The 27,074-nt window shown below is 42.5% G+C and overlaps 3 protein-coding genes across 4 annotated transcripts; 1 reads left to right on the top strand and 2 right to left on the bottom strand.

The window, feature by feature from the left end:
- Nucleotides 1-396: 396 nt before the first annotated feature.
- Nucleotides 397-9,970, bottom strand: LOC138613392 (uncharacterized). Its single transcript, XM_069687058.1, has 5 exons — nucleotides 9,438-9,970; nucleotides 6,143-6,319; nucleotides 3,588-3,797; nucleotides 1,857-2,070; nucleotides 397-1,560 (listed from the first exon to the last, which is right to left on the bottom strand). Exons 1-5 carry the CDS (start codon nucleotides 9,921-9,923, stop codon nucleotides 1,382-1,384), a joined length of 1,266 nt encoding a protein of 421 aa, XP_069543159.1. The 5' UTR covers nucleotides 9,924-9,970; the 3' UTR covers nucleotides 397-1,381.
- Nucleotides 9,971-14,182: 4,212 nt separating this feature from the next.
- On the bottom strand, nucleotides 14,183-21,532 carry prpf18 (PRP18 pre-mRNA processing factor 18 homolog (yeast)). Of its 2 annotated transcripts, XM_069686127.1 has the most exons (11): nucleotides 21,375-21,532; nucleotides 20,031-20,108; nucleotides 19,706-19,732; nucleotides 18,637-18,738; nucleotides 18,427-18,540; nucleotides 18,064-18,210; nucleotides 17,873-17,941; nucleotides 16,522-16,662; nucleotides 16,358-16,429; nucleotides 16,120-16,275; nucleotides 14,183-14,987 (listed from the first exon to the last, which is right to left on the bottom strand). In XM_069686127.1, exons 1-11 carry the CDS (start codon nucleotides 21,438-21,440, stop codon nucleotides 14,907-14,909), a joined length of 1,053 nt encoding a protein of 350 aa, XP_069542228.1. In that variant the 5' UTR covers nucleotides 21,441-21,532; the 3' UTR covers nucleotides 14,183-14,906. The 2 variants fall into 2 exon arrangements, with proteins under 2 accessions (XP_069542228.1, XP_069542227.1); XM_069686126.1 differs by lacking the exon at nucleotides 19,706-19,732.
- Nucleotides 21,533-22,789: 1,257 nt separating this feature from the next.
- bend7 (BEN domain containing 7) lies at nucleotides 22,790-26,370 on the top strand. The gene is made up of 10 exons (XM_069687132.1): nucleotides 22,790-22,853; nucleotides 23,435-23,512; nucleotides 23,772-24,116; nucleotides 24,334-24,450; nucleotides 24,535-24,878; nucleotides 25,034-25,141; nucleotides 25,298-25,415; nucleotides 25,506-25,619; nucleotides 25,824-25,865; nucleotides 26,312-26,370. Exons 1-10 carry the CDS (start codon nucleotides 22,790-22,792, stop codon nucleotides 26,368-26,370), a joined length of 1,389 nt encoding a protein of 462 aa, XP_069543233.1.
- Nucleotides 26,371-27,074: the final 704 nt, after the last annotated feature.

The raw sequence follows: 27,074 nt of genomic DNA, 5'->3' as shown, positions 1-27,074 counted from the left end.
GGGTGCTGAAGTTTGAGGCTGAGCAGATGTAACAGACAGATTGCACCACTAGAGGGCAGTGTGGCCCCATATCAGCCGTCATTGAAACAACGTGTGGACAGCTCACCGTTACTGACCGTCAAAGACTTCACAGAGCAGCTTGTTTTAAGTGAAGCCACGATCTTGGTCATTTAGAGCAAAACAAACAGGTCAGTCTGTTTGTGAGTTATTATTGGATCTTAATTAAAATAGAGAAAATGCAATCAATTTCAAAACTTGCTTAAATTAGATTACAATAATTTATATTTATATTTATCCTCAAACAGCATCTTAATTAAGGTCATTTTTACTCTTTATTAAAGTTAATTTAATCTATATTTAAACAAAAAAAGTATGTAAAAACAAAAAAATGTTTGCAAATCACAATTTTAATGGCCACTTCAACAGGAACAGGACGACACAGCATACTCTCCTTTATCTGTGATTACAGAGGGATAATGCCTGAGTCACGTCAGAGCACCTGAAGCAGAATATAAAAATATGAAACCAGTAACACACATTTGTAACAAAGTATTTGGCTCATATTATATTTGCAGTACTCCACATTTTGAAAATCTAAACTTTATTGACAAGGCAGCACAAACATAAGCCTATAGCCTAGTATCTATCAAATACTGCAGAACATCGTCAGCACAGTTACCAGCAAGGTGTCAAATAACATGAAGACAGAAGGCAAAATAATAACACTTTGGAGCAGCGACCTCCTCCCTTCATCACATTCTGCTTGTACGTTTGTCTGTTAAATCAAAGACACTAACAGTTTCATACATTTCTCAGATGGAGCTGATGATGCTGCTGCTGTCTCATTTCCTCGAGCAACACTGATGTGACGTCCAGAGAGCGCAGTCGGATACATTTTGGACATCAAGTTTAATACAGCGGTAAAAATAGTTTTCATTGCAAAGTTTTAAATTATAAAAAGTACCTCTGATCACTTATGGCAGATCTCTTTTCCAAACACTTGAAACCTTTACAGAGAAATCCAAAGTGCAGTGCATCAGAGGTCACTGTATGCAGCTGTTAGAGATCATCTTCCTCTTTCTGCCTCAGTCTGCAACCTGAAAGTCTGAACAGCTTCAAATGCATCGCACTAACCGTAGCCTTGGTTATCCTCACTCCATCCATCACGAGTACATCCACTCATTGTATGTCACAAAGACTTATGGTCACATGTTAACATCCATTATCCGTCTGTTTACAGCTCAAGCTCAGTATGGAGCCATTAGAGCTCCATTTCAACATCAGACTCGTGATTCATTGCAAACATTCACTGTAAACACGAAGGAGCCACCGCCACTCTCCACTAGGTGGCGTTATGTATTCACCAGGCCGTCCTCCTCTTTCATTCATACATGGATTCAGCCACGACTGTCTGCTTGATGGTCTCAGCCACCCGTCTGGAGTGCTGCATCTTAGCAGAGAGCGCCTCCAGGATATCGTTCTGGTCCACAGCCGTCGCTGTGCGGTAAATAAAAGTCCCCATGGACTCCAGACCTCGCATGCCCAGATTCACCCCGCAACCTAGAGAGGAAAGGACAGAAAAATCACATGATGTCAGATACAATATGTCTCAGTATTGCACTACACGAGGTTATAATAAGAAGTACAGATCCTTATTTTGCACACAAATACTCAACTGAAGCTTTAAAGTCATTGTAATGAAAAGCAGCACACAGATAAACACTGCAGGAGACGGAACCAGATGAGGCCGCTGGGTGCACAAATGAGTCACACACCCATTAACAACAAAACTACTGCATACCTACAAAATAATCCATTCTGCATTGTAACACCTGGTGATTTACAGTCATGTGTACCTGTGTCAAAGTTGAGCACCCGTGCCGCCTCCCCCTCCACAGTCACCGCCACGTTGTCTCCCTCTATGTAGGCGGCGCTGATGCGCCTGTGTGATAGCTGGATCTCAAAGAGACGGCGGCTGCACTGCATGTGGTGGAGCGTCACGTCGCTGAGGCGAGGCTCGATGTCCGTCTTGTAGGCGTTAAAGGACTGGTGGAAAATGTTCTTCATGATCTGGACAGAGAATGAGACAGAGTTAAGACATTTATGATCATTTCTGGCATAGATACAGTTCACGAAAGTCAGACACTATGAAGGATGTGCATAAAATCCTTGAAAATTCTTTGTAAGTGTGCATCTTTAGCCTGAATGATTTGTGTTTTGTAATAACACTGGGATGAGTGAATGAAAAGATGTGTTATGGCTGATTCCATCCATCCATCCATTATCTGTTCAGATATTCTTTTCAGGGTCACGTGGGCTGGAGCAGCTGTCAGTGGGCAAGAGGTGGTGTACACCCTGGACTGATCGCCAGTCAACCACAGAGCTGACACACAGAGACAGACAACCTTTCACACTTACATTTTAGAGTCACCAGCTAACCTAACGAGCATGTCTTTGGACTGTGGGAGGACCCGGAGGGAACGCACGCATGCACGGGGAGAACATGCAAACTCCACACAGAAAGACCCCCCTTATGTCCGGACCAGTATTCTAACTAGGAACCTTCTAGCTGTGAGGCGACAGCGTTAACCACTGCACCACTGTGCAGCCTGGTTGATCCCACTGATTCAAACTAATACCATTAATTATTTACCCTGTAACTATTGGGATAATCAAAAAGGTGTTTTACAAGCTGAAAGCAAACGTCTTTGTCATTTCTGATATAAAGTTACATATCTTTTGAATTTGAACAATTGAGACTAAGGAAGAAATTGTTAGTGTGGCTTTTTCTAAGTTAAAAAAAAAAGATCCAATTAAAACTTGCAACATGAAAAGTAAAACATCTAAAGTACTGTAATCAAAAAGAAAAAAAAAAAACAACCACACTCAAAGGAGACATTTTTTCCTCCCGTTTCTGTTCTCCTCATTGATTCTCTGGTGATTGTGTGTATTGAGTGACAAGCCTTCCTCTCGCTCGCTCTCCCTCTGCTCGCTCTGCTCTTCTTCGACCCGTACTTGCACAGTCATCTGTTACCAAGTAACAGTGCATCTGAATGGCCACCCACATAGCAACAAGCGCTCCAAGGATGGTCTTGCCGTGTACCTGTGTGGACCGCGCTACATGCTGTGTGTGATCAGAGAATTACTTTACATGAAAACCTGGAGTGTTTCAATAAAAGCACCAACTGCCCAGCGGATGAAACGGCAGCCTCTGACTGTTACAAGAAAAATCCTGCCCTGCGTGTATTCAGTGCAGGGTAAAAGCACTGTACAGATGGCCTCTACACACACACTAACACACACACACATGCTGGTGAGGTCTTTCTCCTCCCCCTCTTTCCCCATTTCTTCCTCTAATGCTCTCTTTGGCTCAGGCACACACGCACTCACAGACATGTTCACATTCAGACACTAATGGACTCCAACAAAAGTGCAGTCAAAGGCTGTTTGCTGGATGAAAGGTGAGGACTAAGTAGGGAGGCAGGAGTTATTATTAGCCCTCTTTCCCCTGCATTGAAATGGAAATACAGCTGCACACTGCTCACACCTGGAAGCCTTATCAACGAGCAGTAAACAAAGAGGCTCACAGAGGAGTTGGCCGTGTGCCGGAGGAAGCGGACCATCTTGGTGTCGGAGCCGGGGCAGACCAGGGCCATGTAGCGGTTCCTGAAGGTGCCGTAGATCTTCAGGTGGAAGCCGGGTTTGGACGTGGGGTTTCGGTGCTCCCGGAGGGCCTCCACGCCGTAAGCTGACAGGTCGAAGTAGAGGCTGTGTGCTCGGATCTCAGGGGTGGGAACCTGGAGTGAAGAGAGAGAGGGGAGAAAGAAAGAAGTCATATATACACCGATCAGCCATAACATTATGACCACTGACAGGTGCAGTGAATGACGTTGATTATCTCTGTATAATGGGACATATCAGTGGGTGGGACATGTTAGGCAGCAAGTGAATATTTTGTCCTCAAAGCTGGAAGCAGGAAAAATGGGCAAGAGTGAGGATGTGAGCGACTTTGACAAGGGCCAAGGGGCGTTCCCGGTCGGCCATGGTCTGTGCCAACCAAATTGGTCCAAGGAAGGAAAACCGGTGAACTGGCGACAGGTTCATGGATGTGCAAGGCTCATTGATGCGCGTGGGGCGTGAAGGCTGGCCCGTGTGGTCCGATCCAACAGAAGAGTGAGTGGTTCTGATATAAAGGTGTCAGAACACACAGAGCATCGCAGTTTGTTGTGTACGGGGCTGCGTAGCAACAGACCGGTCAGGGTGCCCATGCTGACCCCTGTCCACCGACGAAAGCGCCTACAATGGACAGGTGAGCATCAGAACCGGACCATGGAGCAATGGAATAAGGAGGCCTGGTCTGATAAATCACTTTTTTTTTTTTTACATCATGTGGATGGCCGGGTGCGTGTGCGTCGCTTACCTGGGGAAGACATGGCACAAGGATGCACTATGGGAAGAAGGAGAACCAGTGGAGGCAGTGTGATGCTTTGGGCAATGTTCTGCTGGGAAACTTTGGGTCCTGCCATTCATGTGGATGTTACTTTGACACAAACCACTTACCTAAACATTGTTGCAGACCAAGTACACCCCTAATGCGCCCTGCCACACTGCAAGAATGTTTCAGAAATTGTTTGAGGAACACAACGAGTTCAAGGTGTTGCCTTGGCCTCCAAATTCTGTGCTGGACAAACGAGTCCAATCAATGGAGGCCCCACCTCGCAGCTTACAGGACTTAAAGGATCTGCTGTTAACGTCTTGGTGCCAGATACCTCAGCACACCTTCAGAGGTCTAGTGGAGTCCATGCCTCGATGGGTCTGGGCTGTTTTGGTGGCAAAAGGGGTCCTTCAGAATATTAGGCAGGTTATGACTATAAGTATATGAGTCAAATTTACCCACTATATTCTTATTAATGTTTATAAATCCATTTGGTCTCCTGTGAATGTAACAACACTGTATTCAGAGACAAAAAATAAGAGAATCACCTAAACGCCACCTCAGCCTGTTAAACTGTCGCCACTCGAGTGCACATTAATCTACATTATTATTCTGTGGCTTTATCTGGCAGTCGCTCCACATTTCCCCCTAAAGCCAGAATTGATCAATTTTCTCTCAATGACATAAACCAGCCGAGTGGGATCAGACAGCGTTCAGTGCAGCCGAGGGAGGGAGCAGAGCGGAGCAGAGACGGGGAGGGGCTGGAGGAGACGGTGGGGCCGACCAGGTCATATCCTGGGAGGTAAATTCAATCACTACAGGAAACAGCCGGGAAGAAAAGCGGGCAATAAAAAGCAGACCGCAGACACTAAAGAGGACGTGATGGGAATGGTTATGGTGGCTTAAAGTCGGAACGGAGACTGTACTTGTGTTCAGATATTAGTTAATATTAGCCTGGAAGCTTCTTTCTGTCTACAGTCATGAGAGCATCTGTCTGCATTTTGAACATCTCTGCTTGCTGCGACATATTTCACATCACAATGCTTGTTTCTGTCTTTATTACTTCATCTATTATAAATACCGGACAGTTAAGGAAAGAATTAGGGCCTTTTTCGAAGTGATAACGGCGTGAAAATGTTCTCTATTCATGTATTTTGTCTTTTGTGGGCCTCTTGGTAGCACCACTGAGTCATCATTCAAGGAACCATCTGCTTATATAATGTCAGGTGACCTTTGGAGCACTGTGAGAAAAACATAGCACATCTCGATTCATATTCACCTGGCAGCGAACGGATTATGAGCTTGGCCACGGGGGTGCAACGCATCTCAAGCTTTAATCGTTCTCCATCACCTGCCTCCATCAGAAACACAGCTGCTCTTATCAAAGTCAATGACTAAATGAGAAATGCAGCCAGTGTTGATGCTGACGGGAGCCAGCAGTCTGCTCAGATCTGTCTGTGTATGTGAGAGTCAGACATCGTGTTCAGCTGATACTGGCAGGTCCACGTCTCTGTTTGCTCAGAGCGGCTTTATGAGGCCAAATAAAGTCGCCTTCACTGATATCCTGCAATATCCTGTTTCACCGCCTTCAGTCTTTACACAGACACCTGTCGCTTATCGCCTCAGTGTGCTGAGTGCTTCCATTACTGCACCTGTATGTTCATGTATGCGTATACAGAATGTGTGTGCATGGGTGTGCGTCCAGACCTGTCTCTGGTCTAGCCTCTCTATAGTGGCATTCGCTCCATAAGCGTGGCAGGACTCCACAGTGTAGTCAGAGCTGATGCCCAGCACAGAGCAGGAGTCTCCACACGACCCGTCAGCCACCACGATGACACGCGGCCAGTTGTTGTGAGGGATCCGCCGCAGGTACTCCTCTGTGAACTGAAACAACAAGAAAACAAAACGAATTTACAGTTTGATAGTTTTATACTGAAAACAGGTCACGTCATTAACAGATGGTGAAGTTGTTGCTGTTTTTATCAAGTTTTATAAATTAAGGGTTCACTTGCTAAAAAAACGTACATGCCTACAAGCATATTGAGTTGCACTAGAAACTGGAATAATAACTCCCTATGGGCCACCGTATGTGGGTTCATTACACCACCAGCAACTTTGAAAGACTTTTTATAGGTTACTAGGGCTGAAACTAATTATTGTTTTCCCCTTTTTTTATCAGCTGTTCTGTAATATGTCAAATAATTGCCTGTTACATGCTCCTCAAGATCAAACCGCTTCTTCTAACAGTCTGAATTGCCAGTCTAACAGTCTGAAACCCAAATATATTCGCTTAACTACCATGTAAGACAGGACAAGCAGCAAAAAAGTGAGCTGAATCGGGTAATGGGACTGACAGAAGCATGTTTTTAAAGGAGCAGTGTGTTGGATTAAGTTTTATATAGCAGTGAGGCTGCAGAGTGCATCCAACACTAGGGGTGGGAACCGCGGGGTAACTCAGGATGCGTGGCCCACGATAACGATATGTCACGATACAGCAATTCTGTGATAATTGATATATTGCAAGACAATCATATAATGATACATCATGATATCTGATTAACTGAATTGTGCAGCATTAATGTATTGATTCTCTGCAATTTGGTGTCAGTTTCACAGAATTTGACACAAACTGAGATAAAACAATGTACGTGTTTTCAGTCTGTACATTACATTTACAGAACTATAGAACAGCTGTCTTCTTCTTCTTTTATCCTGCTGTCAACTTCTTCTTCCGGCAATTAATTTCCGTTCACGTTACCCTCATTCATGTCATAAGCGCCACGTGAGGAGTCATGTAGTAGTCACGCGGTGAGCCAAAATCGCAGGAAAATCTGTTTAGAGCGCCGTATATTTGTAAATAAAATATCAATATTTGTCGCCAGCCTGTTAGTTATTGTATTGCATGAGTCAGGAAGACGACATATTGCTGTATCAATATTTTGTCCAACCCTATTCCTCACCCTCCTCTTCCAAGTTTGTCAGAGGAACTACGGTGGCCACAAAACTCTGATGGCCCCTGTGTTTGGTTTGTCCATTCAGGGCTACTGTAGAAACCTGGCGGTCTCTGTGGAAGACGAACAGCTCCCTCAGGAGAGCATGTTTTTATAAACACAGCGCTATCGTCTTTTAGGGCAATTATACACCAGTGAGAACATACAAATTAATATTGTATTGAATTTCTTCCTTCCCAACTAATGCCTATTAATCTAAGACACAGGAAGAATATGTTGTAATAAACTCATACACGCTGTTAATGTGGCTCCAGAGGTTTCTCTTGGAAACAGAGTATGTCTCAGATTATTCATTATGCCTGTGTGTGTATCGCTGCTGTCAGTAATACACCAGGTACTCGCTCGTGCAGGAGGAAACACTGACTGGCTCAAAGGGCGAATTAAAGGGGCATACAGGGGCTTTAATGGCTCAGAGCCTATGAGATGTATGTGTAATCAGTTTAGACAGCAGAGACCAGGTCATTTAAAAGAGGCCTTCACATACTTAGACATAAGAAGCACTGACAGGCCAGCAGAGTTAAACAATCATTCATCAAACACAAAGTCCTGTCTAATAAAGAGGAAATGGCAGACTTGGCGCGTGCTGTGATCAAAACCCCTCTTGACCTTGCCTTCCTCTTCCAAAGGTTGGTGAGTCACTGAGAGCAGAGGGGACAGTTACAGCAAACAGGAGCGACATCAGAGCTGAGGAGGAACGAGCTGCAGGCCAGAGCGTGACGCAAGACTACAACTTCATCTACTGTTTGATGAGTATTCTAAAAAAAACCATCAAAGTGTACCGAGAGCACCGACACTGCGTGCACAGTGACACTGTAGCTTGACCTCATTAGAGTGCTGACAGAGTCTTGTCTATTGGTTGTCAGCCATGACACAAATATTCACTGAACATGTCGTTATTGTTTGCCCACAATGAGCGCTCACAGCTGCTCTCTGAGCTTTAGGGTTAGTAGGCTATTTCATTGTCCTAATGATGAGGTAAGGTGTTTTTCTCACGGTAATCTTCTGCCTGAAATCATGGATATAGTAATAAACTTTTTAATCAAACAGAAATTTAACCATAAAGCACTGATAACAGCCAGTGGGATGCTGTGAATCTGGCTCAGGGATAGCCTCATAAACTCCCATGTAGAATCCAAATAGGATTACATTTTAAAATCCACTTTTATTTCGATGTTTTATGTTTGAAATTTGGTAACTACAGTTCTGTCTTTTACATCCCACTGGCCTAAAAACTGTAGTGAGGATTCTCCTCAGGTTTGAGGTCAGCTTACATAACAACTTATTTCAACTGTTGAGCAGGCTTTCAGTCTGACATTACACAATGTTGTGTGAGGAGAGGCTTTGGAAGTACTGTGGGGTAGAACATGTGAAGTATGCCGGGTGTAAATGAGCCAAATCATGTACAGGAAGTTCACTCTAAGGTTGGTTTTGGCAGCAGGATGTATTAATAACCAACAATGACAAATGAATAAAGTGAGAAAAAAAAATGTTCTCTGTGTTTGTGGTGCGTTCATGGCACACTGAAAGCAGCAAATACAGTCAAAAGCCTCTTTAAATGTCAGTAAAGAAAGTAGAGCCGTGTTAGAGCAGCTGCCTGCTTCAGGTTCACTGTAGAGCCGGAGGAGACTGTGGCCTCTGATTGGACAAAGCTGCAGACATCTCTGTCACCATCGCAGCTGATAGTTATCTGACCCCTGCTGAAGTGGAAGCACACACCAGCCTGTTTGCTTTGACCGCTGCCTCTGAGGGAGGATCAGGTTTGACGGACTAGAAAGGCAGAGTCATTACAGGACGAGGGGGAGACTGAGAATCTGTCCCTCCTCTGTACAAAGTCAGCCCACATTGTTTCCAGATCAGTGCTCAAAGTGTTATTGATTTTTTTTTCATGAGAGAAAGTTGTATAACATGGGATTTTAGCACATCAGGATTACCTACAGTGTGTCCTAAAAAAGATAAAACAGTAAGATAAAAGTTCAGCGAGGAAGCTGTACCTTGGTTCCTAGTTGCACTTTGACCTCCACCTTCTGCTTCTTCTGCTCCAGGATGCTCAGCAGGTACTCCTGAAACACGCCGATCCTGGTGAAGAAATGCTCGTTGTGCCAGCAGCCCTCCATGTTATCAAAGTCCACCCCGAGTCCCAGCAGGAACTTGACACTGCGGGGGTCCAGGGCGATCTGCTGCGGCCGGCAGAGCAGCGCGGTCCGGTACCTCTCATCCAGCACGGTCAGTTTCAGCACCTTCCCGGAGCGGACAGCGACCAGCGCGGCCGTCAGCCCCACGGGACCCGACCCCACGATGAGCACCGAAATCCTGGCCCGCCACTGTCTGATGCCGTCCAGGCTCACTTTCACCACCACGTACACGAACACAGCTACCAGCGTGCTCAGAGCGGTGTCATAGGCGAGCGCGCGGTACCTTTCCTCTGTGTTTTCCCCGATGCCGCCAACTCCTGCGTTTCCTGCTCGCAGCTCGTCCATTCCGCGAGCAAAAAAAAGTGAACTGTGACGTGTGTCAGCAGCTCCGTCCTCCCTTATCAGTCAGCTGAACGTGCTCTCATCATCTATGTATCAAAAGAGGGAAGAAAAAACCTGCAGCCACGGCAGCTGCGCGCGTCCTCTCCTCTCTCCTCTCCCTGCGCTGCAAGTGGAGTTGTTGCAGCACGCTGTACTCTCTCCCTCTCTCTCTCTCTCTCTCTCTCTGTGTGTCTTTCTCTCTCTCCTAGAGTGAGGTTTGTGTCAAAACAGCGTCAGCACAAAATGAGAAGTTGAAGGTATCAGCAGCCTCTGCGTAAAGGTTTCAATCACCTATATTTCTGAAAGTGCCAGGACTCCATAAGTTTAATGGAAAACTAGCCAGAGGCATGTGCAATCCAACAGCAAACTGCAGGGGCTGGACAGCATGCCTCTGTTTTACTCTGAGCAACTATTGATTTACTGTTGCTAAAACAAGAGAGGTCGATTCTCTCACACACACACTGATGCACACAAGGGCAGCAGCACAGCAAGCCTACTGCACACTCCCAAAGGACTGATTACAAAGTGTGCAGACATCTTTCCCCAACGCTGATGTCCCCTGAGGAGTGGGAAGACAAGTGCTGTAAAAAGCAGAAGCTGACAGATCCGATTGCATAATGAGAGTCAACAGAGTAAAGTTGCTTGCAGAGGATGAAGAAGAAAGGCAGAGGAGAGGAAGATGTTGGCAAATGTTGACCAGGGAGCTCCACATCCTCTCTAATCTCTCACTCTGTGTCATGCATTATTATTCAAATGGTCCATCAAATGTGTGTTGTTATTGTTGACGTTTGTTTCCTTTTTCTATTCCTCTCCTTCCTTTCTTCTCTGAACTAAAGAAAGCAGTGATTACAAGCTCACTTCACCATGGCGATGGCTCCTCTGACAACAAGGCCGATTTATATGAGAAGATTCATTTCTGTGCGGCCGGGCTGCAGCTGTGGCAAATTATTTTAATGGCACATTGAAAGTGGCACAACAGAGACGATGACGCAATGATCTCTCTATTTATATTCAAGTTATTTCCGCACTGTGATGTACAAGAGGCCTGTCCAGACCTCTCCTATCCAGGCAGGTAGACGTTGCAAACCCTTCGTCCTTCATTTTTAAACACATTTTCCTTTTTAAACTTTGTTCTGTTTTCAGTGAGAGAGCTTGATTCCCCATGTTTACTACTTATTGTGCATGCATTTTAAAAAGCCTCTCATAGAAATAACAAATAAATAAGCTGAATAATTCAATACATATCGTGTTCACCATCACTTTCCTCCTCTCTGCTGCCACCCTTCCCTGACCCCCATGCTTCACATGTCATGGAAAGGTTTGACCTTTGAGCCCTGCTAATGAAATGAGCACTCTGAAGGTGCTGATGACATCGTTTTACCACGGTGACTCCTTTTAGAGGCCAAACCTTCACCGGATGACTGACAGAGAGGTTCGTATTTTACTTTAATGACAGAGAAGAGCACAACGCCATAGAGTCATTTAAATTGCCAGGGAGAGAAAGTGAGGGGAGACAAACACAAAGACGAAGGGAGAGAGAGAGAGAGAGAGAGAGAGAGAGAGAGGTATCGGTTTGACACACTACACCGGTAATTGGTTTCCACCTCTGCAGGTGCCTGGCAACGATCATACGTCCAGCCAGTCCAGATGAAAGAGAAATGAAGCTCTAATTACAGTTAAGACCTGCAATCTGGCAGCAAAGCACAGACGAGGCATTTACCTGGAAATAAATGGAAAGAGAGGTCAGCTGGAAACAAAATGATGAGCTGAAATATCCCATGATGGTGCTCCAATGATCACTTTATGAAACGAAGCTGTTGTCTTGAAAGCAGAGCTTGGTATAAACAAATTAAAGGCACAGTACATGAATGATTTATAACCTATAAGAAACGATGCTACATGTTAATGGGTAGATTTATAAATTGAGATGATTCAGTATCTCTGTGAGTTTCTCACCAACTGTACAAACCATCAATCAATGATTTTGCTTTGATTTCTACATTAGCATGCTAATATATGCAATAATGCACGAGCGATGGAGATAATTCGAACATGAAGCCCGGGGATTTGAATGTGCTAATGACACTGAGTGGATCGCTCACACGTCCTGCTCTGACAAAGCAGCACAAAGAGCAGGTTTTTTATCAGTTTGCTCACATCAACAACCATTAATAGGGCTGTGCATAAATCTGAGGTCATTAGAGAAAAAATAAATTAGGCCCAAATGTCATGAAAACAGACCCTCATTGTTGGGGAGTTGAAGTGTTAAATCAGAATATCCTCATAAGGGTCTCTGAGAGGAAACAATATTTAAGCAATGTCACATGAGAGGGAGTGCTGTTGTGCTGAATATCAGCACGGCTGTGATTCGATAACGAACGCGAGGCCACAGGCTGATATGCAGTATAACAGCACAACCTTCAGTGTGATATTGCTTTAATACAACAGTTATTTTTTGTAAATATTCATAACAACTAAATCAAAGTGATGCATATATAAAAAGTCAAAGTGCTGTTATTCTCTATAACAGCACCCATGGAAAGTCTCTTGTCCAATCAGATTACTTGCTCAGAATCGACTGTTGTATAATGTTGTATAACATTTGAATGGTTAGACGTTGAAGTGAAACGAGGATAATAAAGTGAACTTTATATTAATGAGCATCAGGGATATATATCTAAATAAATACACACGTTCAGTGACATTCTCAGTGAGCAGAAAGTGTCAGAGAAAATATATATATATGTACCATTATAAAGAGCAAGAAGATTAGCATTCATAGGGGCATCCACTTATCAAGAGATCTGCATTTGACCCCCAAATGTTGCCCACATGTTAAAGAGTCCTTTGGCAACATTCTGAAGCACAGATGGCCCTAGAAGGTGAAGCCATCAGTGAGTGAGTTTGTGTGAATGAGTGAGCTGGATTAGATATTAAAGGGCATGTTGGCAGCCTCTGCCACCAGCGTGTGAACGTGGTGAATGGGACACATTTAGCCAGTGAGCCATTTCTTCCCTTTCTCATCAACAGATCTCTTGTACAACTTCTCCACCGTCCTTCCTTGTTCTTAGCCATGACGTCCTCACTGCTCACTGAATGAGCATCCGTCTCATTAAGTTCCCTTGGTTTCTCATGACCTGTTGTTCTGCTGGTTTCATTCACACATTCCTTCCTAATAGTTTTACTAAGCAGCAGACAAAACAAATTATCTAAAAGAGGCTCTTGTAGTTTTATGTTAACACATTTTATTTGGCTCTTTTTTCATTTCTGGGAGGAACACCTTTCTGTAATGCATAGCACAGGTCTGGGAGATCACAACTCACGCAAAGACTGAGGTTTTATAACAAGCTTTGTTTATTTACAATAAACTGCAAATACTATAAAGCGTCATTTCAAGGCCTAAGCACACATCACAGCTGACAGCGACATAACAGATAGGACAGGACAAAAGCCAAAATACTCCCTCAAGGACAAGAAGATTAATGATCTGTTTTATACTCATGAGTTCAAATGTTTTGCTCTGTGACTGTTAAAAGAAAACTTGAGGTTACTGTGGGTCCTGAAAGAGGCACTACTTCATGGTATGCTGCACTGCCAAGAGTCAACCTGTACGCGAGTCAAGTGGTGACGTACTCAGAGCTGACGGACTGGAGCTGTGTTGACGTGCGCTCAGGCAGCTGAGAACAACCACAAGGAACAGATCAAATCACCATGGTTACCCAGTGTAATAAGGTCAGCGTGTGACGCTGGATGTTGCCATCTTAGCAAACTACTGGAAGGTTTCCATCAGCAATCAGTTGTGGCAAATCTTGTTTCTCTAACTGCTGTACCTCCTTGTATTTGCACATTACCGTAGTTTTGTGTTTATTTTGACCTATCCTTGTGCGGTTCTGTTGTCCTTCACTTGTGCCAGTGTCACATTCAAGCGTCAAGGTTTGTCTTCAGTCAAGTACATTTGAGCTTTTAGATTTCAGCTTAGAAAAGCATCCCATGCAGCAGATGCATTTTCTAGTTAGCTGTGCTCATCATCATAGTACTTTCCTAATGATTTATTGACTCACATAATTCACAATCAAAAATGTTACTGATGCATGTCATGGCACACTGACGGAGGAGAGTCCGATATTAGAAATAGTTTCTCTGCAGACACAACAAAACGAAACCATGCTGACTAAATATAGTCCCATTCAGCAGTCCAGCTGCAGAAGGGAGCAAGACCTCCACAATCACCGAACAAAATTGATCTTCAAGACTGAAAATGTACTTTTCACAATTGCAACAGATGGTGTTTTAAAACAACTCTTTATTTTCTTAGTAGAATAGTACATGGACATAATGATTGGTTTAATTATTTGCTGAAAAAAGGGAAGCTCAAGCATGCAAATATAACTGCAGCTGCATCGATTCTAGCTTGTCGAAAAGCGAAAGCAAAGTGTAAAATCACAGGTGTAATAAAACTTACACCACTGCATTTTCCATTTTGCTTGTCATATCATGAAAAAAATCTTTACAAACATCTAATCCAGTATTAACAGAGCAAGAGTGGTGAAGAAAGTTTAACCTTTATACTTGTTAATATACGCTGCAACATGGTCTTGACTCCTAAGAGCAGACATTTACTAGACAGACTATTCATGGCAGTACAGGTGCAAAGTTTCCCCAGTGGTTCAAAGGCCAAAGGTCAGAAGACTCAAGGGTAAAGGTACATCAGAGATTTTCCTCACATGTACAAAGTTTTCTGTTTAAATGATGCATTTTCACAGACACGTATCCCCTGTAAATGAATGTATTGAAGGCCCTTGATATCCAAGATTGTGAGACATTTCTGCAACAATGACCCATCAGCTGCGCCAGAAAGCATAACTGAGCTGCTGTGCTGTGAGCTGTGACACACTGGACCTGACAGCCTTGGTGTGTGTGTGTGTGTGTGAAGCTGAAGTCCGAATGTTAAAGAGCGTTGTACTCCACACACTTTGATGGATCAGTGGTGAAGTGTTTCTGGCAGATAGTCATTAGCCTCTTTAGTCCCTGTAAAAACGATAGTAGAGACAGGCAGAGTTAGCAATGAAATGTATAACAAGTGTTTCATATATATCCCACCTGGAGAACTCCTTTCTAATATGCACTCCAACATATTCAGCTACTTTAGGCTTATAATTTTACTTCTCTGTAAATGCCATGACTGCAGTGTTTTGGGAGATATGTTGACGTGCAGATCGCTGTTAACATCACATTTCCACTTCTGCTGTATATGACTAAGCAGTCAGTTTAATAAACAGTGTTATGGCAGATTTCAGCATTGGACCTGCCCATCATTTATTCCAGTCATACAATAAACGTTTGTCATTGTGCTGTATGTCTGTTAAAGTAGTAATCTCGAAGATTTTCATTTAAATAAATGTCTGTTAAGTTACCATCTATCGCCGAATGAGGTAACACAAGGGTGATTGAGCCTACGGCCCACTGATGAAAGCCTTTGCATTTGCTTAATTACGGACTGGGTGTCTGATAAGACTTTTGCGGAAAAATTCACAAGTGGCGCCCAGTTAGTGGCGCGTTTTCCATCACCCAGCAGTGGTTGGTCTGCCAGAGAGTGTAGGCGGAGCTAAGCGGCTGCTTTTCCGGTCTCTGCAAGTGTTGTGAGTAAACAGTATTCTACTATGGCTGAACAAACAAAGAAAAGATCGATGACTACAGATACAACTTCAACAATAAGTGAAAATCCAAAGAAAAAGAAACAAATTCGAAGTTCAGATGAAGGCAGTGGGAAGTGTGCTCCCGCAATACCGTTTATCTCCACAGGCGCCGCCAAAAGGAATGAAACTGAGATCTTTGAGATTTCAGTAATGAAAGTAAGAATGGGAAAAAACACAAAATTCACAATAGCTTCAATAATGCCTTTCATGAAATTGCATTATGAGGAGATAAATATACTTTGATGCATTTATTAGTATGCTGCAATTGCAGCAATTGTCCATGCACAATGTCACCTTTGAAGTGGTTGTTTGAATCAGGAGGACACAATGATGCAAAAATGTCTTCACTGTCAGGGTAACATTTCTGTCATCATTATTAGCTTGGCAATGTCTGTCCAGGAAACAAAATCCCTACCTAATAAAAACAGAGACATTTTATATAGGGGATAATATTAGGCACTCACCTGGATGTATTTTCTCTGTGTCTCATCGTTGAGAACATGGGCCACATGCTTAGAGAAGATCTTTTCTCGTCCAGTACGGGCATGGATACCCACCATCGTCACACCAATAGGCCAGGGAGCGTTACCAATGGCCATCTGCAGATAGGCATCATTTGCCTGTACAAGTCGAATGACACATCTGTAAACTTATAAAGGGGCTAATAAGGTCAAAAATACTGTCATACAGATAATAACAAACCTTGACATATTCTCTCTCCAGCATAAACTTGATGATGTCTGTGATGGACTCTTTGATGTCAGCTGGTAAATTCTGAAATGCATAATAGAGGATATAATCATTTTAAATACACACCCTTTGTACACAATCCTTGCAGCTTGTTTTAGAGTCTCCACAGATGTTACCTTCTTCCTGAGCTTCCTGAAGAGAGGTTTCAGGTAAGACTCTGTCTGTGAGTGGGTGGCACTGGCCAGTTTGCCCTGAGTACCTCTCTTCACATGGTCCTCTCGACTGTTCAGATCTTTGGCCCACACTCCAAGAAGGAACTGTAAATAAGAAATACGGCTCTTAACAACATATTATTGGAGTAGATTGACTCTTTAACATGCAGGTTACAACCACCTGAATGTGTTTGTGTCTATATACTGCCTTTTCTGCTACGTTAGGGTTATTTGACAAGCTTAGGAAGATCTGTTGGTTTAATCAAATTAAAGTTGTAATCTCGAAGATCTCAGATTCGTTCGCTTTGGTGGCACCTATGGCGATAAACGGGAGCACAAATCCCAGATATCTAGACAGTGTTGCATGTGTGACGTCCACGGTTGGCTCCGGTTGTAACTCTTGATTTTCCTCTCTGACGGTCGCTTTCCTTTTTAGACTGTTTGCTTCATCTGAGCGTCAAATTTGTTTCTTTTCTCTGGTTTTTCACTTATTGTTGAAGTTGTATCTGTAGTCATCGATCTTTTCTTTGTTTGTTCAGCCATAGTAGATTACTGTTTACTCGGAACACTTGCAGAGGTCGGAAAAGCAGCCGCTTAGCTCCGCCTACCCTCTCTGGCAGACCAACCACTGCTGGCTGATGGAAAACGCGTCACTAACTGGGCGCCGCTTTGTGTTTTTTTCCGCAAAAGTCGCACCAGACACCCAGTAATAATACTATATACTACAAATGCAAAGGCTTTCATCAGTGGGCCATAGGCTCAATGTCAATGTTAAGTGACTTAACAGAAATGTATTTATATGAAAATCTCAGAGATTATTACTGTAAATCAATATTGTGTTGAGCTGTGACTGCAGTTTTCACATTTTTTGTCTGTCAAACAAAATATAATCAAAAATTGAACAAGTGACAGAGACCAGGCTAATAATGATTATTTGTTCATGATTGATAGCAACGATAAAATACATCACAAACCAGGTAAACTTTAGGGCAGAATTCAGCACTCTTTCCCACAATAATGTCCTGCCATCCAAATAAAGTATTCTCTGTAATTACTCTTCACATATGTCTCCATGCTTCTCTCTGTATCCGAGCAACTGTATCGCACCACTTTCCCCCCGGGGTATAAATAAAGTATTTCTAATTCTGATGCTTCATCTGTGTAACGATGATTCATCTATTTAACAACAATGAAACTTAAGACTGTACACGAATAAAGACCATCAACATAAATAGCAGCCACAGTAGTGGTGTAAAAATGTTTTATCCAACAGCTCCCTCTAGACAAAAAGCACAGAATTGTTTTCCTGCCTTACCCTCAAAAACTTGTCAATAAGATCCTGGTCTCCATGGTCATCTCCTGTGCCCAGCGTTTTTCCAAGAGCCTGAAGGACAGTTTCATTATCAGAGACAAACAGAGAGAAACATAACCTTAATGTACTTGTACTGTACAAGAATATTTATCAAAAAGTAAAAAAAAAAAAAAGGTTAAAAAACGAGACAGTACCTCCAGTTCTTCTATAGTGGTGTTCTCTTCATGCACTTTGAGGTCGTGCTGTGTGTCCTGTTCTCCTGGCTCTGTTCCTCCAACTATCTCATTCAGGTACTGCTGGTCGATCTTGTCCATAGCAGCTTTCAGGTCATTCCTCAAACCCTAGACACAAGACCAACATTAAAAAGAGTGAATTAGCATTCTGGGTTTTAACCACATTAAACAGCTATATCCACCTTTATTTAGTGATGGTTGGGGAACATGAGAACATGACTACTGAAGACCGGAGCATGCAATTTGTTCACAAGATAGGCTGGACTGTCATCAGAATATATTTACTGGATGATGTGTTTCGCTCCATGACACCGTCAGTCCTACCTTGTTTACTTCCGGGGTCAGAATCTCAATTTTCCTGAGCCTCTGGAAGGCATCGTAGTCCGACTCTCCAAACAGTCGAATCGGTTCCCCTCGTTCTCTAAGCCGTCTGATTACCTACAAAAACAAAGTGATGAAAATACACATTAAACTTGTGATATGGAAAGAAAAGAAAATCCTCTGAGTGAAGTGGTAATATTTAACGTGACTCACCTCCTGCCTTGACAGTGTCATCGGCAGCTTCTCCTCCGTTAGCTCCAGTTCTAACACTGGGTTAGCCGAGGTGGACGGCTCATCTTCATCCTTCTGATCAATCTTCAGGACAATGTGAAGGGAAAAGAAACAGACTGAAGTTAGTAGAGGGATGTAGAGGTCACATGAAGGTCCGTAATTTACAGTTGGGATGTGTGAACAGCAGAGCTGAGACCTCAGGACTGAAGGGGATGTGTATCACACATTCACATCCCTTTCTCACCTGCTGGTCTTTATAAGTCACCTTATAGCTTAGCAATAAAATAAAGCATATTTAGTGATTATAGATCGATTTCATAATTTATATTTAGTAGAATTTGAACGCTGGCTTCACTGCCTAAAGTTTAATCGCGGGCAAAACATTTTCTTTTCAACACGGAACTCAAATGATGCCACCAGATCATGCTTTCATAGGCACATGCATCTCGCCACTTTTAGATTGTGTTTGTTGAGCACAATCTAAAAGAACAAACAGGAACTGATTACAAAAAAAGCCTTCCAAACAAACAACGGGCCTTGCTCCAATAAGCAAAGCATACTGCATGTGTGCAAAGAGCATAGCTTGATGTTTGACATTTGACACCTTGCACAAAGTCGAACAGAAATTAAATGTTCCTTAAAGCAACTGTTACAAGGCAAGGCACACGAGTGACAGAAAACCAGGGAAAACGTATAGTTGGTCTAAATATTAAAGCTGCTTTCATGTGCAAAATATAAAGTGCGGCAGCTTGATTAAAAATACTTGTATTAGTTTCAGTTCAGTATCCCATGCTGAAGTCCACACCATGTCTGTGCCCCACTGTGGCTTTGTGGATTCCTTTCCTTGTTCCCTTTCTTGAGTTTGTTAACCGGTTCAGTATATTGCTCAACTACAAAATAAAGGAATATCCATCATCTTATTTCTGCTTTTATCCTCACTGGCTATTGAGAGTGAACTTTCAGAAAGGGTGCCAAGGAAGCGGAGGCCTTTGGGGGCACAGTGTTGTTTATCATGCATCCTGTCAGCTACTTTCACTGTGCAATCCCATACCTGGCTCTCAGGAGTCTCTCGCTGAACCTACAGATGCAGGCAGCAGAGGCAGGTTGGGGGGAAAACAGCACAGCAAACACAGATGTAAACACTAATGTACACCTGAGCAACAAAGCCTGACCTTCATTTGTTTTCCTGGTGTGAGGCACCAAGCAAAAAGGACAAAGGTGTAACAAAGAGAAAGAATTACTTCTGCCACATCTGGCAAAAGGTTAACAACAGTATTAGACGTTTATGATACTAAACATGTGATAAAACTGAACTGAAGAGAGGCGGTGATTGATGTGTGAGAAAGAGAAACAGAGAGAGAGGTTATGACATGAACCTTATATCCACATCTCCGGAAATAGTCTTCTTGTTCCTTGCGAGCAAGATCCGACCTTTTAAAGAATTTTTTGGTGTCCTGGAAGAAAAGAAGATAATTTAAGTGTTTTACAATTTTAATCAAATATCATTTACAGTGCACTGAAGAGAACTCACTAGGGGTGAGGTGGCATGTCAAAGTGACACTGTCAAAAAAAGATGCCAAATGTTTCCCCCTTCTCTTTTACACTGACTTTGGGGCTGTGCAACATGACAATAAATATCGTTAAAACAATATGAAAATGTCTATCGTATGTGTATTTCTTTATCGTCTCTATAGTGATGTCACAAAACCAGTGGCTGAAATGCATTATGGCTATTTTTACATCATTTTGACAACGCTTTACGCTCTAATCCTTGCATGTGGGAGTGAACCTGGAGCAAACCATAGAGGGAGGCGCTGTTTATTAACATGGACATTAACATGCAGAAAAGGACTCACCCAGGTGAAAACGGAAACTCAGTACTTTGTATTTGTCAAGTATTCAGTTCACACAGGATTATCCAAAAATAGGCCTTAACATGTGGTTAATTCATATAGATTCATTATTTGTTACATTACCAGAAAACATGATATATATCGTTATCGAGATATGAAAAATCGCCCAGCCCTAACTGACATTGTATTGTGTAAATCTCTGTGTGGTGTGTGGTGTCTAAATTGCACATGACAGAGTAAAACACAGCAATGAAACGACTTTGTTTAGAAATGTTTACAAGTGCATTATCAATGTATAAATTGTCCTCTGATGCCATCCTGAGGAAGGTTACAAAATCCTTAAATCAAACCAAAAGCAAAATTCTGGCTTATCCCAGTCAGTATGCAATAAACAGCCTTTCTAAAAGCACGAGATATAAAGAATGGGTGTTTAGTGTTTGAGGCAAATATAGACCTGGGTTTGAATTTCAGTGTTCCTGTAGAGGAGGAAAATTGCAGATCATTTATATTTACGTCTAGAAACAGCTTTGATAATTTCGACTACAGACTTAAAAAAAAGTGAATATCACCCCAAATGACAATAGTTTAACGTTAACGCTACGTTTTGGTTAGCTGCTTTGGTTTACCTTAACTTTTGCTACGAGTCTACTATAAGTCAAACCGTGTCTAGAATTACACACGTCTATTAACTAGTTCCTTTACTGCACGTGGACATCAAAACTGTATCACTACATCTATAAATAAATGTAAAAACATCTTCGATTCTCGAAAGAAAACGTTGCCTGAAATAGAAATCAGCTAGTCGTAAAGCTAGTCAACACTTTAGCAACCAAGCTAACAAAACAAACAACGTGATCAGCTACTCACGTCAACAAGCTGCTTTTCTTCGAGAAGTTTCCTTTTCCTTGCGATCTCAGCTTTCAGTATATCCATTTCAGTAAAGAAATGTGCACACTATTTGTTAATTTAAGAAATATAATCACACATGTAGGACTGTTGCAACAACGATACTAGCCAGACGCTAAAACCGGAAGCCCCAAAAAAATCCACCACTGAATTTCAGTATAAGAGTCCTTAGTAATTGGCGTTGTTTTGTTGATTGTTTTTCAAAATAAAAATATAAAAAAATGTAACGTAACTCAGGTTAGCTGACCTTGATTTCTTGAAGAGTTAAGCATAGATACCCACACAAGTGCTTGTAATTTTAAGACCAATGACTCCTATAATACCCTTATAATCGCTCTCTCAATAGCCCCCCTCACTCACCAAGTATACGTATGTACAGTATGTGTATATGTATGCGTATGTATGTAGGGCCATATGTTATTCTGCGCAATTATTTTCTGTATTTTCACATCGTGCAATATGCATCTGAAATAACTTAAAAATAGCAAAAGGAAAACACCATGTGTGTATTGAAATTAACCGTGCAGCTTTGAGTTTTGCCAGGCGACCACCCATATTAATACCAAATAGTCTGTGAGGATCTTCTACCAAGAACGGGGATTGCAAATGATAATGAGTTTTTAAAATATTCTGTGTTAAGAATGGAGGAAATGATAGGAAAAGTGACTGGCCGTCACTTGTCATATGTTTCTCAATACTAGGCCACTTTCTATTTTCTGACTCAGAATTTATACTGTATACTAAAGTGGGATTATGACATCCAGCCTTTAGTGTACACCAGCTTTAGATAGGTACATATGGATATCCCCTCCATGCTTAAAGAAATGAAAGGTGATATTTTGTTTAAATAAATGTGACTTCACAAGACAACTGCTGAAGTAAAATGTGGTCATTGGACATTTTTTTTTATTGTGTAGCTCTCATGTAATAATAATTTTAAACTACAGATAAAAAAAGTTAAGGTTTGCAGTCTGGTCTTATGACTGTTTTTTCTCTAATGCCAGTCCATTGTGTGGACACTACAGTGGCAAATCTCTGACTCGACCTTTTAGATGAGAACATACCATCAGGTGGCGCAAAGGGATATGTGACGAATTTTAATATTAAAGTCATTAATTTATTTACATGGCGAGAGGGAAGATCCAGCATCATGTTGGGAACGGTTAAAGATCATATAATGGCATCTAACAGCTCAATTTGAGCTTAAACTCGGTGAAAATTAGACGATGACAGTGTCTGTAGCGCAGTCTGAGGAGAAATTTAACTGATTAATAAGGCAGACGGACAGTCATTCCGCTGAGTGTGTCCCTGATTTCGTCTTTCTGAGGAGCGATTTTCCTCCGCACGACTTACTGTAGACTATATTCCTCTTGAAGATGGAGTTTGGGGAAAGAAAGAGGAGAAGGAAGTCACAGAGCTTTAAACTGGTCACGGATGAAGGTAGGCTGCTGCTGCTGCTGCTGAATGAATGCGAGCCCTTGCAAGACGCGCGTCTGTGTCTGGTGTTTGTCTGGCGCTGTGTGCCAGCAGGGACGGCTCAATAAACAAAAGCGACGGCCACGACAATGCCCACAGTCTGAGCCTCTGTCTTAACCTACAGATAACTCTAATGATGCGAGACTTACATGTTAAAAAAAAAAAAAACCCTCCCGTGTCATCAGTCTAAGCATAGATCCATGAATTAAATAAGTAAATACTAAAATATCTGAACACATTGCGCATACTGAACATACATCATGCAGCTGAACTGTTCACTTTTTGCAGGAGATATACGCACTAAGCCACCTCTCTTGACTACACTACTTCATACAACCTACAGGTGGTAGTTGTTGCATGGGGAGGGAGGGGGGTTCTGCTTTGGCTGACATCACAGTCCCTCTCAGCCTGCACAGGCTTCATTATTACATGTAAAAGACTGCAACATCACCCTACAACTACATGTCACACAGTTATTATTGTTAGATGACGTTCATTTTTATTCCTATTATTTCATAACAAAACCGGCTGTTTTTATCTTTCAGAATGTGAGTCTTCATATCTGCTGAAATCCAGCTGCAAAGATGCCAATAGACAGCCTACGGATGCTGCCGTGCCTGATGGTATGTGCCATTGTTAGAATTAATGTCTATGACATATTAAATCAATATCACACGAGAAGGAGCGCTATTGTACTGAATATCAGCACGGCTGTTATTCGGTCATAGGCACAAGGCCGCAAGCTAATCACAGCTGTGCTTACATGATATTGCTTTAATACAACAGTTTACTCTATATCGGCACTCAAGCAAATCACCTGGTCAGAACCAGCTGTTGTATAATAGGACAAATAACACCAATTATACCTGTCTCTTCCTGTAGTCTGGGTTGGAGACGAGGGCATGGAGATCAAGAAGCAAATCACAGGAATGATGAGGCTTCTGAGTGATAAGGCCAGCAGGGGTTATCAGCGTGTGGGAACAGAGCAGGAGAGCTTAACAAAGGAGCCCCAGGACAGGCATCTGACCTGGGTACATCAGCCTGCAGCTTTGTCAGAGGAGCACCAGAGCAACAGCTGGAGCTCTGCAGGGGAACCAGGGCCTTCACCTTTATCAATACCCACCCCCATCCCTAACGGTCCAGGCTGTGGCCAGTACAGCACTCGCTCCAAAGCTACAAGGATCCTCAACGATACCAAGGATCTGATTAAAGTGAATGAAGCTAACGGTAGGCCGAGAAAGCCTGAAAACAGACAGACACAACTCACAAAGAGAAAGAATAGAAAGTTTTTTGTTGTAGAGGGACAAACATGTTGAAGGCAGACACTTAGAAGACAGCACAACACTTGTGCATACATATACACATTTTGAGGCAGGAAAGCACATTGTACATGTCAGCATGTTTGAGGCAGTCAATAACCAACACAACACTGACTGTTCAACAGATGTAGTCCCCCCTGCAGTGCCAGAAACCCCCTGCTGTATGTGTAACTGTAAGGGCACCTTGCAGGCTATTCTGCAGGAGCTGCGTGCCATGAGGAAACTGATGCAGACTCAAAAAGGTCAGCTCATGAACACAAACACTTCACACTATGACTAAGTGAGAAAGAGAAAAAGAAATACAATGTGTTGTTGTCTTTTTCTAGCGTCCTTGGAGAAACAGGAGCAAGCAGTATCACCATGCCAACCCCGTCTTGGTCAGGGCTCTGCTCCTCGCTGCAGGCCCGGCAAGAGGAGGCCCGTCTATAAAGTGGCCCCTCTCACTGTGTCTAGCACTAGAAGAGCTGCCCCTGCCCCTCTGGAGGCGTCACCATATACAGCTGCACCTGCGGAAGCTGGAGAGAGGGAGGGATGTGAGAAAGAGCAGAACTCATCTATACCAAACAGTCATCCGGTTTGCTCTGAGGTTTCATCTCAGAACAATCCAGAAACTGTCAACAACAGACACGATCTTCTCCTGAACCCACAGAGGGAGCCTCCGCTGTTAGAGGTAATCTGCACCTGACACCTGCATTAACAATACGGCGTCTTGTAGACAGTTTGTTTTATCTCTTTTTCTCTACAAACAGAGTTCATCTTGTTCTTTTTTTAAGCCACACTTAGCCCATAATACTTCACAATTCACATTGTTTGCTTCCTTTTCAGTCTGAGGTGCGTCTTGCTGAGGATCATGACGTGTACATCTCAAAGGCTCAGCTGGACTCCATCTTGGTCAACTACACTCGCTCCGGCAGCCTGCTGTTTCGGAAACTGGTGCGCATCATTGTCCCTTTGATTTTGTGTAACATTGCAGTCATGTGACAGCACTGATCGATTACATTTTATTGAAGTCAAAAATATCTAATAATTGACTTCAATAATTCACTAAAGGCTCAGTGATGTTTTAACATGTAGCTACTTTATGTTTAGGTGTGTGCCTTCTTTGACGATGCCACCCTGGCTAACTCCTTACCAAACGGTAAAAGGAAGAGGGGCCTCAATGACAACCGTAAGGGCCTGGACCAGAACATTGTGGGTGCCATTAAAGGTAGGGGAGTTGCAAATGTTCTCTTAAGACTTCTTGGTACAACAATAATGACAGAGGGAACATTAATGTAGCTTTGTGAACTGTGTCCAGTGTTCACAGAGAAATACTGCACTGAACACAGAATAGAGAAGTTGCCCGGGCCTCGAGATTGGGTTCAGATCCTTCAGGATCAGATCAAGCTCGCCAGGAGGAGGCTGAAAAGAGGTACTGACACAGAGAAGGCTAGTAAATGTTTCTATTCTTCTTTCTATTGGAGTAGCTTATTGTTTTCTTATATTTAATCTTGCATCTTTCTTCAGTAAGTTCATTTATTATAATGTCGTTTACTAGCATATGTTAATTTGTCAAGGAGTTTCCCTTCTGTGAATGTGTCAGGTAAACCTTGTTCTTCTTCTTTCTGCTCTGTAGATGGTGTAGAAGCAGAAGAAGTCCTGAATGGACCCTCCACAAGTACGAACCTTTCCCCATACATCCACGCTTTATTTTACCACATCTTTCCATCAGCCTCCTCCGAGCCCACACTGTCCTCACTTTTCGCCACCTCACTTTTACAACACACTCACAAATTGGTGTTGCTGGCTCACTCACTGGCTCATATGTCTTTGTCATGCTGGCGCTGTGACATTTGACATTCTCACACAGCTTCCCAAAATGTCAGCTAATTATCTTCGCACCATGCTCCATATCCCCTCTGTCAGCTCTCCATTTCTTTCTCGGCATCTCAATAGCATTTCTCTTCATGCTTTCTCAGTTTTCTTGTCTTCCATGGAAGGTCATGAGACCTGGTAAAATAAAAAAAACACTAGATGTGTGAACACAGTTGTCTTTGTATGTATACACAAATTCATTGACACTGTAATTGTAAATTAAACATTATTCTCTTCCCTTCTTCATAGGATGCGACTATAACAAGCCTGCAAGAGTGGAGGTGACGGTGGGGAACATGACTGGTTGATTTAAGGGTTGCCATGATTGCCATGATGGCCTTGAAGCAGATTTGTTGTCTTTAATTATTCTTCAACTTTGCCACTTTAGATATTTCCTTTGCAGCTGTAATCTGTTTTATCTCATGAATGTTAAGGGGAAAAAACAATACGACCAATTGAAGAAGCCTGCTTTATGATGACCTCTCCAGCGTCTCTCTCTCACATTCACACACACGCAAACACATACACATACTCCATATATTGTGGTCCTAAAGATGTTTCATTGTCAAACAATGGGATCTAGGTATTTGTTCAAGAAGACGACGAACCAACTAGACTTACTGTTTACACTATGGCTTTGAAACCATTTAGTTCTCATGTCATTTCTAGCATTAGGCCTATTTACAAGTCTAAAAGCAGAGATGAAGTACTGTAAAACTAGAGTATTCAAATATCTCGTACGCATTACTTTTTACGGGAGTTCTTAATCGTGGATTGTGCCTTTTTGAGTGACTGGTTCTTCAGTGGGTGTAATGTGCCGTGCAGCCTCTACCTAATTACAAACACTACATCCAAAACTAAATATCTGATGTATTTTTGACCAGTTTTGCTAATTGCAATAGATTGATGGCTACACCTGGCTAAAAATATAAAAATGCATTTTATTTCTTTAGGCTATTAGAATCTCTATGCATATCAGTATTACCGTTGTTATTATTGTGATAGAATTATG

Source organism: Semicossyphus pulcher, unplaced genomic scaffold, assembly GCF_022749685.1.
Source record: "Semicossyphus pulcher isolate SPU_LCO1_2020_fin unplaced genomic scaffold, fSemPul1.0.p SCAF_8, whole genome shotgun sequence".
Classification (NCBI taxonomy): Eukaryota; Metazoa; Chordata; class Actinopteri; order Labriformes; family Labridae; genus Semicossyphus; species Semicossyphus pulcher.
The sequence above is the reverse complement of the archived record's forward strand: the minus strand, read 5'-3'. Positions and strand labels throughout refer to the sequence as shown.